A 12,037-nucleotide genomic window follows, 5' to 3' on the forward strand; every position below is an offset into this window, starting at 1 on the left:
TTCTACTAGACCTCACCTGCCAGAGCATTTTTTTGTGCTAATTTTGCAAAGCAAGTGGCTGCTTGCAGCGCAGTTGAGAGCAGATCTTTACATGGATGATTTATCATATTGGGGCAAAATCAAAAGTATTAGCGACCTGACTCGTTCCTCTGACATGGAAAAACCTGCTTGCTTTTGATATGATGCCATTGTACTGGCCCCTCTTCCTTCGTTGCGGCAATATCCCCGAACATGTAGTTCAAGAACTGTTGAAAGCTCTACAGAATCGGTAAATTCTATTGAAAATCCTTCGAGAGTATGTCATGAAAATCATTGAGCAACTACAAATACTCATTGGAATCAAGAAACACCATCTTTGCCGTTCTTGTAGGATCGGGTTGCCTATCAACACAACAAACGACTGAAGCTCTAATACCATTGTACAGACGAGCACTGCGTGCCAATTGAAAAGAGCAAAACTAGTATGGACTCTTGCACTTTAAACACAACTGAACACACACACACACACACACACACACACACACACACACAGAGAGAGAGAGAGAGAGAGAGAGAGAGAGTCTACACAGTAGACAAGAAGTGATGGAGTTCCACTCCCAGTTGCACTGCCCAAACCTTGGTGCCCCTTTCGGTATTTTGTTTATTGCTCTTGACAAAGGCACAACTGCCAGAGAGAGTCGCTTTGCAATCTGTGTGAGCCAGATCTGCCACAGAGCTCCTCGAGGCACATATCTAAAGGCCCCACGCCTTGAAAACCGTAAGATACAAATGCTTACGCTAAATAGCACCCTATTCTTGTGTGTGAACTGCCGGATCAGCATTCCGTGAATCACAACACAATTCCAAGATATCCGTACAGTGTGCCACGCCATCACTTTTGTGCGGCTCTTTAGTGGGATTACTTCCTTGCTTTATTTGCAGGCATATTGCCACATCATCACTTTGTGACACGATCTGTCCAATTCTTCCAATGAAAATATGTTTTTTGCACAACTTGATTTAATAAAATTGTATGAATTGTCGAATAGCAAGTGAAACAGTTTATTTAAATAAGGTTCTAAACATTATCTGCAAAAGTTGAATGGCAATTCTACTAAACAATGTCATTATGAAGCAAGGACGAAATACCATTGAAGGGAGATGGCTGGGAAAGAGGAAGGATCTAGCAGCTCATGAAGAACAATCAAGGTTAGCCATTACGTGAAGGGTTGAAAACTCGAGCAAAAGTGAAACACATGGGATCCCAATGCCCATGCTGCTTGCAAAAAGAGGTGGCCATTTATCAAGGAGTAAAAGTGTATGCTCTGCACTTGTCACATCAAGTGTAGGACAGAAGGCATCATCATGACAGGGGAGAGGACAGGAGGGGAAAATAAAATTGGAGGGGGGGGCTGTTTTGGACAACAAGAGGCTGGCTTTGAGTCAGTTGGCCAGCCATGCACAAGTAGCTGAAGAGGCAATGAATTCGAGAGGCTTGTATGAAGCAGTTTTGAGTACACCGGCATAAGCAGCTAGAAAGGCTCCCTGTAAAAGGAAAAGAAAAGCTCGCCCAAAGGGCCAGGAGGGCTTGCCAGTAGAAGGAGAAGCCCATATAGAAGGAGAGGGTGATCCTTCATAAGAAAAGAGAACCAGCTGACTCATAGCTCCATGTGTGTTGTATGAAAAGGTGTAGTGAAAAAGTAAGCAAGCTAATGAAGTTTGATATAGAGAGAAGAATTCCTTCCCTTGTCTATGACATACAAAATAACCAACTCTTGGATATGGTTGATCTCAAAAACTTTCACAAAACATAAGACAAACAAGATGAGGCCCGTACGTAAGAAAAATGTACTATAAATCACTACTTAAAGTTCTCAGATGTTTATCAACTGACAACAAGCAATAAATTACTCTCGATACTTACGAAAAACTAAAAAGAAATTAACCTGCTCATTGCTACCTTAAACAAACCTGAAAATAAAGAGACAATTCCCATTTCTTTATTGGTATATAGTCAAGAGTAAAAGAATTACCTGTTCTCTTCAAATACTAAGAGAGTCTCTCTCTCTCTAAATTAATAGCTACTTAGAAACCAAACAACAGTCTGTGTGAAGTTTTCCTATGCTGCCTTGATATTCCAGTCCCATGTGGCTATCATCTTTCAACCTTGTGTTTTCAAGTTTCTCCAGCTTCTTCCTTTCGTTCTAGTTCTATCAGCTTATATTTCAATATCTAACATTTTACATGAATGTGGAAACAAAAGCCCAGTCTTGATGATTCGTTACCAAGGCCCCAGAAAAGAAGTATTTGAATGTTGGCAACAGTATCTTACTTGTTTAAAGGCTCTTAACCAAAAGCTTCATGGGTCCACCTGTTAAGTTGTTAACAATGTATTCATCAATTCATCTCTCTTCCTCCGTACCACCTCTCGTGGCAACCAGCTAAAAAAGAATGCACATCAATTTCAACTAAATCAATGAGGCTGATTTCTTACTTCCCATATTTCTTGTTCATTTTTGATGCAAGGGACTTTGCTTGTTTTACATTTGCTCTCTCCTTTGCAATTCCTCTTCAAAGCCAAAAATAGGAGCCGATAAGAATTTCTTCAAGTTAGGATTACGCTCCTAAAAATTCAACTTCTGGAAGAAGAATTTACATGTCATTACGCAAGCCAAAGAAACCAAAGGCTCTTCGTTGTCTTGTTTCATCTAGTGTCTATGACAAAAACACGCTACCAGTATGACCTTCAATTCCTCTTCAAAGGCAGTATTTAACACATCAAACATTTTGTACCTCGTAACTATTCAAAGGAGAGTAGCAATGAAGTAAGAAGGCAAGAAACATCGCCACTGCCTACAAAAGCGACCCTTATATCAATGACTGGAATCCATTTATAATCCAAAACAAGAACTTGTAATTAACAAAATTCTTGCCCTAGTAAAAAATCTTATCAATTAACTACTACAAAAAAACTAAATGAAGGGTAAGAGATGATTGATTCACTCACTTCAATAACAAATAGAAATAGAAAGGCCCATCCAGCACTCCAGAATAAGGTGGTTAACTACATAAAAGTACAAACACATGTAAGATTGGATTATCTTTTATTACCTACATAAAACTATGCAAACATGTCAGATTGACTTAGCATAAGCTCATAGATAAATAGATGTAACTATGACCCAATGTTGAATGTTCTTCTAAAACAACTCATACCTTCACACGATCAAATTGAGATGATTCAAATTGATCCACGATCTTCGACTCCTTAAAAGCCAATAAAAGTTAAGATTCACACAGAATCCAAAGAACACTTTGCAAACATTACACCATTCTGCTTTTAGACTTCGATAAAGCAAGCCAAACCCCAATTCAGCCTTAGAGAAACCCGTAACTTATAAACTCTAAATAGTCATCCACAGTACCACATAACCACAAAGTCCATCATGCATAGTACTCACCAAATAATAGACTCCCAAGTCCCATAACCACAAAGTCCATCATGCATAGTACCCACCAAATACTAGACTCCCAAGTCCCATTATTCAACATCCATACCCAAAATGTCAGATACATCAGAATTGAGCGAATAGGTAGAATAAAAAATTCACACTTCCACAATCCTTGGTTTCTTCCTTGTGTTAATGAATCTAGCTTTGCGTTATCGATGGTTCCTTTCAAATACTTTAGAGAGACTCAAAGAGACGAGAGAGAGAGAGAGAGAGAGAGAGAGAGAGAGAGAGAAGGATGCACCGATGGGGTCCCAACCAACCCACTCAAGGGCCCCCAACATCGTTAACGATTTGGTATTTGTTGTGGATCGTGTGAATGGAATGTACATGACTGCAATACCTCAATGCAAGACTCAACTCTACTCGAATGGATGATGTAGCTACCGTAACTGCTCAAAATGAAGCACTCTAAGGCTGATTGTTAGGTACAGCGGAATGAATGTTGTATTTTCTCAAGATTAGTGATCTTTATTGCTCAAGGTTCTTTTTAGTTCTTAGGGAAGGAGAGAGCCTTCCGTCGTATGGAGAGTGCTATGATCACGAACAAAGTGAGTGGATATTGTGAGTGCAAGTGAATGAGACTGAGAGAAGGAGAGAGAAGAGATACGACACCCGAGAGGTTGTAAAACACTCCTCCGAGGCCCCACTCTCGTCGGCGAGAGTGGTCCCGACGAGAGTGGTGTACTTTGATTGCACAAATGTGTACAATACGAATGCAATGGACTGACGCAACTTGGACTATGCTGATGACGACGACGGTGGTGACGACGACTACTTGATGGCTGAAATCTGTGATCTTCTAATCGCTGAATTTCGGGACTGTTTCGGTGGCTGAAAATGACTGTTTTGGCTGCGTTTTTATGGCTGAAAATGGGGGAGCATCTGCAACCAACTTGAGGCTGATCTGCTTCTGTTGCTAAATTGGCTTTATCTGACAGAAAAATAATTCTAAATGAATTATTGGATTTATAAGTATTAGGGTTTTCTTGCTTGGAACACCAAGAAACTAATTCTAAATGAATTATTGGAATTTTAAGTGAGGGTTTTTCTCACTGGAGACATCCCAGTACAGAGTATTCCTAGTGCGTCATTCAAAGTAATGACGGGAGCACTGTGAACGGGAATATCTGTAAGGCCACCAAGAACGGGTACTTCTGATGCGTCACATCGGATGGGTGACAGGGAGCATCGGGAAGAAGTATCCGACCATCCGGGAACGGGCATCTCTGATGCGTCATAGGATGGGTGACATAGAGCATCGTGAAGGGGATTGTACCGTAAGTTCGGTAGGAAAGGACTAGGTGATGGGTATTCCTGATGCGTCACAAGGTGGGTGACGGGTGCATCGGAAAGGGGATATCCATAGTCGAGAGGAAATCCGAACTGGAAAAGAGGAATACGCGTAAAGACGCAAGCACAAGAATAAAGATGGGTTCTGAGAAGCTTTTCTTAAAAAGCGGAATATTTTAACGAGTTTTCCGAGAAGAGCAGATGCTTTCCCGCGAGGAATCTATGTTTGCATTGCATTCGTGCATGAGGTTGCGTCCAGGGACGCCTGGGAAGTGTTGTGAAAAGCATTGTTTTAAACTTATAAGGTTTTATTGAGTTTTTGGGCAGGTTCAGAACAATTTTAAAATATGCCGGCCGTCCACTTAATAAGTGGGCAGCCACTTAGAAAACAAAGCAACAAAACCAACCAGCGAATTGTCTCTCCCTATTTCGGGTAGAACAGAAAAAAAAAAAACGAAAAATAAAAATTTATAAAAATATATATATAATTTAACCAAAAAAAAAAAAAAACGGCCGCGATCTCTACGCGAGCAGCTATTCATGCCGTGGCCAAGGAGCTATAAAAGCACCACATGCCCTCACTGAAAGGAAGTTACCAACGCCAACAAGAGAAGACTCTGCCGCCAGAAGACGCGAGAGATCGCGAGACTACGAAGCACAGAAGTCGCTTTTCTCGCGCAAGAGCGACAGGTACCTATTGTGGATTCGCCATACGAATTGTTGTCGTGTGTTTGCGTGTGTTTGCAGGTACTTCATCGCGAAGGAGAAGCGAGAAGGCTTCGGCCTACACTTGGGAATTCCGGAAACGGAATTCTGAAATTGTCTGCGGAGTCTCAACTCCGAGTACAGACGGAAAAAGGATTGAGAGCTCGTCTCTCGGATTTCCCTTGCGGGAAGGAACGACCATCAAGTCAGATATTTAGAACGGAGGGGTTTTCTCCGGTTCTTGTGCTTGTAAAAAGATTCTCTCTAATAAAGAATTCTCTTTAAGGGGGGGGACCAGCCCATCTTCTGTCCCCAGTACTGTGTCGATCTGCTCACTCTCTATCTCTCTCTCTATCTATTTCTCTCTATATCCTCTGGCTTCAATATTAAGTGATAAATTCTATTTATTTTATATTGTTATGCGCTCCCGTTTGTGAGAGTGGTATCAGAGCTTTGCGAGGTTTTCTCCGGTTCTTGTGCTTGGAAAAAGATTCTCCCTAATAAAGAATTCTCTTTAAGGGGGGGGGACCAGCCCATCTTCTGGTCCCGAGTACTGTGTCGATCTTCTCACTCTCTATCTCTCTCTCTATCTATTTCTCTCTATATCCTCTGGCTTCAATATTAAGTGATAAATTCTATTTATCCGAGTATATTTTATATTGTTATGCGCTCCCGTTTGTGACAGTGGTATCAAAGCATGGTCTCCTCTCTTTCTCTGTAAAGGAGGACGACTCTGGGAAGATACGGGAAGAAGCCATGACAAGCCAAGAGAGAAGCAAGCAGGCGGAACCCAAAGTCCTGCAAGGAAAAGCTCGCAGAGTTGGAATTTCTTCTCTCTCTGCAAGAAGTCGACACAAGGCTTGGGATTCTCTGAGAAGGCAACAAGAGCATGATGCTCAAGAACCTAGAGAATCCAAGGAGCAGAATGCTCAAGATCTCTCAGAATCTAGAAAATATCCATGAACATCAATCCAAAACCATAGCCAAAGAAATCCCGTCATTTCGGGAAGGATATGAAGAAGGTCTCTAGACCTCATAACACTCTGGTCAAGCTTGATACTTTTGACGGATAGAAAGATGTCCCAAAAGCTATCGCTTTCATTCGACAGTTTGAAGTTGCCTTTGCAAACGGCAATTTCTCAAAAAAGCGTCGAAGATGAGGCATGTGATTAAACACCTCAAGGGGATTGCAAGTACTTGGTGGTATACCAAAGCTCTGCAACGAACTTACAACAAGACTTGGATTCAATTCAAGGCTGAATTTTTCAACAAATTGTTTTTCCTCTACGCTTTGAGGAAGGCATCAAAGAAGATTGGGATCGGTTTGCCCAATAGGAATACGAGCGAGACAAAGCAAGTAGTGGTTCACTCTTGCCAAGGTAGCTCCATTCTTGATCCTCTCTGAGTAAGGAAAGATGAACAAATTTAACGAAGGACTTTTGTCCGAATTTTGTAAACCCATCTGCAAGATACTTTGCAGCAGATGGTAGAGTCAGCAATAAAAGCTAAAAGTGTACACCTTAGTGTACATAGAATACAATCCCCGCAGTGGGACAAGAACCATTGAACACAGAAACAACGAATTTTTGTTACCTCTCCTCGAAGGATACATTGCTATCCGGAGAAAGTTTGGAGTAAGGGAATTCAATTTAACTCCTGAGTTTTTGACCTTCACACTTTAAGTGAGAGGGTAGTTCTTTCATCAAAGTTAAATCTTTGAGGAACTCATCAACTGCATATTGCTTTTATGCACGAGATATGCACGTGTCTATCCAGGACAATCACTCTCGAGTGTTTATGAGAGTAAGGTTGAGTCAGAACATTGTTTTATACGATGAACTACTTTGCTTAACCATCCGGAAGGTCCATGATTGATCTGGTATCCGGTAGTTCTCCAACAAATTACCTACTATTGTGGGTAGGAAATTATGAAGGAACCATTCTGAGCTTTCAAGCAAAGAAAAGCTTTCATGAAGCTTGGGTACTCTTTTAAGCCCACAACCCCTACCCGGTAAGGGAAAATATGGTAGTGCTTTTTGCACAAGTGAATGAACACTCTCTTTACGAGGGAAGGAACAAGCGACAACTACGGCCTGTGCTTGAGGAATCCAAGAATTATTTGATGAGGGGGTTTTGCTCTAAGATCGAGCCAAGGGATCGTCAAGTTGAGCGTCTTTGCTCTAAGGATCTTACGAAGGGAAGGAAATTTCCCAGGTTCACCGAAACTCTAACACAGCTTAAGAATTATGTACACTTTTGAGTACATGGATAACACACGAAGATGCAAAGCTATGCCAGGAACTGGACGAGAGTTTGTTATACTCTCTTGAGCGCCTTTTTGCGCGCAAGGATATTCAGACACGGGAATCTCTATTTGAGATGTGTTCGGTAGAAGGAATTTGAGTTTCTCTACAGAGAAGAGGTTTTCTGATGATCTTTGATCATTGAGTACGCTATGTGCTTTTACCATTACAAAAGCAACTTTTGGTTGCAGTATATGTTTCTCCATGAGCAAGTCAAGTAGCATTTACACGTTGCTGCTGGAATAAATTCGAACTATTATGTTCGTAAGAATATAGTTCGCCAACCGTTTCAAAATGGTAAGAATCAAAGAGGGTTCGCTCTATCGTGAACCGGGTTTGATCGTACGTTCAGAAAATGCTATGGCTAGAATCCTATCTGCCTGAGATTTTGCAAGGCGTCATTGATGCTTGCAAGGAGGAAAAGATTGGAAGGCAGTGCGCCGTGCACAAGGAATCTTCGGATTGGAACCGTCCGCCTACGTTCAGCGACGGCCCGAAACAAGAACCTTCTTTAAGGTGATCACACACTTTGTTTGTGAAGGAAGACATCAAGATTAATACTCTTATGATTTGGGCATTCCCTATGTGGGAGGACATAAGAGGTTTAATATCCTCATGACTAATAGCGCAAGGTTATGCGCAAGGACATAGACCTAAATTTATTTTTAGGAGGATGATTCTTCTCGGGATTGAGAAGGTGGAATTGAGTTAACAGATTCTCGTAAAGACGCAAATGACGAGTTCTTAAATGGCTCGTAAGTTCAATGAATGGTGAAGGATATCCTTGAGGTACTAGAGGAAGAACATGAACTGGTAAGGTAAGTATTGAATTATTGAATTTTTGTTTATTTAATTTCTAAGTTCTCTTTTGAGAAAGGACTGGCTCAACTTACCATTGAGCAAGATTTGAAATTTTCCGGTTTCTCCCCAAGAGTTCAGTTGGACCTCTACAGTTGAGGACAATTGTTTATAAGTGAGAGGGATGTTGCTAAATTGGCTTTATCTGACAGAAAAATAATTCTAAATGAATTATTGGATTTATAAGTGAGAGGGTTTTCTCGCTTGGAACACCAAGAAACTAATTCTAAATGAATTATTGGAATTTTAAGTGAGAGGGTTTTTCTCACTGGAGACATCCCAGTACAGAGTATTCCTAGTGCGTCATTCAAAGTAATGACGGGAGCACTGTGAACGGGAATATCTGTAAGGCCACCAAGAACGGGTACTTCTGATGCGTCACATTGGATGGGTGATAGGGAGCATCGGGAAGAAGTATCCGACCATCCGGGAACGGACCTCTCTGATGCGTCATAGGATGGGTGACATAGAGCATCGTGGAGGGGATTGTACCGTAAGTTCGGTAGGAAAGGACTAGGTGATGGGTATTCCTGATGCCTCACAAGGTGGGTGACGGGTGCATCAGAAAGGGGATATCCATAGTCGAGAGGAAATCCGAACCGGAAAAGAGGAATACGCGTAAAGATGGTAACTCGATTGGCTAGCCCCCAAAGCAAGAGCTATTGGTATCTTTTCCTCATCATCTGCATCATCATGAGTGTGCATCACTCTCAGAAGCCTGAGGGTCAAGAATTAGCGAAGGCAGTTCATCAACCAAAGGAGACAAACTACCATCTAGATCTCCAAAAAGAGGCAAATCTACGGATAATGTGAAAAGACTTGGGAGCGGAAGTCCCCCATCAAAGACCACATGTCGGCTCAACACAATGTCCTTCCTCTTTGAATCATAAAATCCATATCCTTGAGAAAGACTATTGTAGCCAACAAAAATCATCCAGTTGGACTTGAGATCAAACTTCCCTATTGCTACTACCGTACATGGACATAGACATGGCTGCAAAAGATTCGAAAATGAGAGATATTAGGCTTTCTACCGACGTAAGCCTCAAACAGAATCCTTTCCGCAAGCGAAGTTGTAGGAGACCGGTGGAGTATGAACACTATTGCAACTGCCTCCACCCATAAAGTCTTCGGTAGGTCTCTAGGCTCAAACATTGTCCGCGCCATCTCCACCACAATCCTATTCTTCCACTCCACAACACCATTCTTTGAGGGCGATTAGCATCTGTAAGCTTTTGCTTGATGCAACGATCCGCACAAACTCTGAAAGCATTGGAGGTAAACTCTCCACCCTTGTCTTCAACTTGTTGCTCTCCTTCTCCATGAGTGTACGCCAATTCTCAAAAAGATCAAAAGCCTCGTCCTTGTCTTGAGAAGTATTCCCAAGTAAAGTCTCTATGATCATCCACCACCAACATAAAGCATAGAACTCTGCCTATGGAGGAAGTCTGCATAGATCCACAAAGGTCGGTGTGAACCAACTCCAAAATCATAGTAGCTCAAGGTGTAGAGTGCTTTTGAGTAGCCCCCCACAAATGCACAAGTGCGCAATACGAGAGTACAAGGCTCTGCTCCCAAACTGCTGTTGCCAAGGAAGCACCGCCCTTCCTTGTAAAGATGGATCATAAGAGGCTACTTGGCTCCCTAATCTTTCCTATGACCAATAAATGGAAGATGAGGAGGTTGAAGGTCCCAAACTAGTGACCAAACAACCTCTAGGCACTGCCAGGACCAATCTCTCTCTCTCTCGCTCGCTCTCTCTCTCTCTCTCAATTGTAAGTGATTGCAAATGCAATATAAGGCCCAAAAATAGACAATTTGGGTACAAAATATCAAACAGAGGTCTCAAGGAGGCCAACGTCTATGAAATCAGCCTGTTCATCACTTTGAGAAAAGAGCGTACCTGTGAGAATATGAAGAGGAATAGGACAGCAGAACCAAATGCTGAAATTGCGCATAAACATTCATAAGTGATGCAGAAAGACCGCCTCCTTTGCTCAAACATGCCTGCTACTCCTGCAAATATGGTCTCCAACCCAAGAAAAAGGATGGCCCTGTGTAAAAGATCATAGATAAATACATTTACGAATATTTGATGAGATACACGCATTCACAACCACAAACACAACCACAAACACGATGTACAAGCGGACAAACAGCTGACAAATCTCAACTCTCTCTCTCTCTCTCTCTCTCTCTCTCTCTCTCTCTCTCTCTCTCTCTCCATACAAGCCTGGCGCCTTCGGATGCCTCTGAAGTACGAGCACCATGCTCATCAACAAAATTCCAGCCACCTGCAATGCTCGAGAAGGATGATGACCAATGATATCCGCTTATCATGACGTTGTCAGCGCGCGGAAACAAGAAAGAAGAGCATACAAGGATGAGAAGATTGAGGAAAATGTAGAAGCAAATGGTGAGAGTGTGAAGCCATCCTCGCTCTGCTCTTCTCAGTAGCACCATCTTCGCTATCGTGCCTTCATTATCTGCCTTCTCGTTTCCAAGCTTTATAGCGAGGCATGCCTTTTGGCCAAAAACAAGCGCAAATCAAAGGCCTGTTTACACAGTCTAATAAACACAGTGGCATGTGTATTTGATACAATGTTCAAGTTTGAAGTTATTGGGACATGTGGTGTATGATTGGGAACACGAGCTTGTAGAAGCTGACCTTGATATCTACCATAAGCACATTCAAAAAGTGTACACGCTTATGCTAAAATGTTTGCGATTCTCAGGGAGGACCAAATTGGTTTTGTAATAATTTTTGTAATAAACTTTCTATCTAAGATAGCCCACTCCTAAGGCTAGCCCAAAGTACTCCATTGTACAAGCTCCGCCTCGTGATGATGATGTGAAAAGTTTCTTTTCTTAATATTAATCACATATTTACCCAAAAAAGGGTTCAAACACAAACACAGAGCCTTTCCATTGATCAAGGATATGTACAATTATATGGCAATGTAGAGCTCTTTGACATTGGTATCTTCATGTATAGTGTAAGAATGCCATGGTCAGCTTCAATGACAAAACCATCTTCGGAAAACTTCACAACGGAGGAAATAAGAGAAGATTGGGAGCAATCCTCGAGCACTTACCTTGCCTTCATTTTGGTAAAAGAGTACCAAAGTCAATAACAAGTGACTCCTCCATGTGTTAGGCCACAAGGTGGGAATGTTGCACCCATGGTAGCATCTATACAAATCCTAAGGCCCTCGGCACCCACCAATACCACCAATAGAAGTTCCTCCACTTTCTCTCGAAGGTGAAAAACGAACGGTGCCAGCCGTTAGCTTGGATCATGGAAAAGAAAAAGGGAAAGATAGATGAGGTCGATGCAATGCCAATCAAGAGGGTTAGGAGACAAAGATCTGATGAAATGGATCCCTTAGA

General features: G+C 41.9%; 1 protein-coding gene across 5 annotated transcripts; it reads right to left on the reverse strand.

The window, feature by feature from the left end:
• Positions 1-499: 499 nt before the first annotated feature.
• Positions 500-11,278, reverse strand: LOC147435972 (uncharacterized). 5 transcript variants are annotated; one of them, XM_086488873.1, is made up of 9 exons: positions 11,027-11,275; positions 10,877-10,941; positions 10,551-10,701; positions 3,196-3,246; positions 2,987-3,043; positions 2,773-2,832; positions 2,636-2,694; positions 2,474-2,548; positions 1,960-2,350 (listed from the first exon to the last, which is right to left on the reverse strand). In XM_086488873.1, exons 1-9 carry the CDS (start codon positions 11,108-11,110, stop codon positions 2,326-2,328), a joined length of 627 nt encoding a protein of 208 aa, XP_086344999.1. In that variant the 5' UTR covers positions 11,111-11,275; the 3' UTR covers positions 1,960-2,325. The 5 variants fall into 5 exon arrangements, with proteins under 5 accessions (XP_086345000.1, XP_086344999.1, XP_086345002.1 ...); XM_086488876.1 differs by lacking the exon at positions 2,636-2,694 and having other exon boundaries at positions 11,027-11,274; XM_086488875.1 differs by lacking the exon at positions 2,636-2,694 and having other exon boundaries at positions 1,960-2,548; positions 11,027-11,274.
• Positions 11,279-12,037: the final 759 nt, after the last annotated feature.

The sequence above is a fragment of the Adiantum capillus-veneris genome, chromosome 18, assembly GCF_014529385.1.
Source record: "Adiantum capillus-veneris isolate H3 chromosome 18, ASM1452938v2, whole genome shotgun sequence".
Lineage (NCBI taxonomy): Eukaryota > Viridiplantae > Streptophyta > Polypodiopsida > Polypodiales > Pteridaceae > Adiantum > Adiantum capillus-veneris.

Coding starts and splice junctions, on each gene's coding strand:
- LOC147435972 (XM_086488873.1), bottom strand. CDS start 11,110: ATGGTGCTACTGAGAAGAGCAGAGCGAGGATGGCTTCACACTCTCACC. Junction 2,833..2,986: donor TATTTCTATTTGTTATTGAA/GTGAGTGAATCA, acceptor TCGCTTTTGTAG/GCAGTGGCGATGTTTCTTGC. Junction 2,695..2,772: donor CTCCTTTGAATAGTTACGAG/GTACAAAATGTT, acceptor TTTTTGTCATAG/ACACTAGATGAAACAAGACA.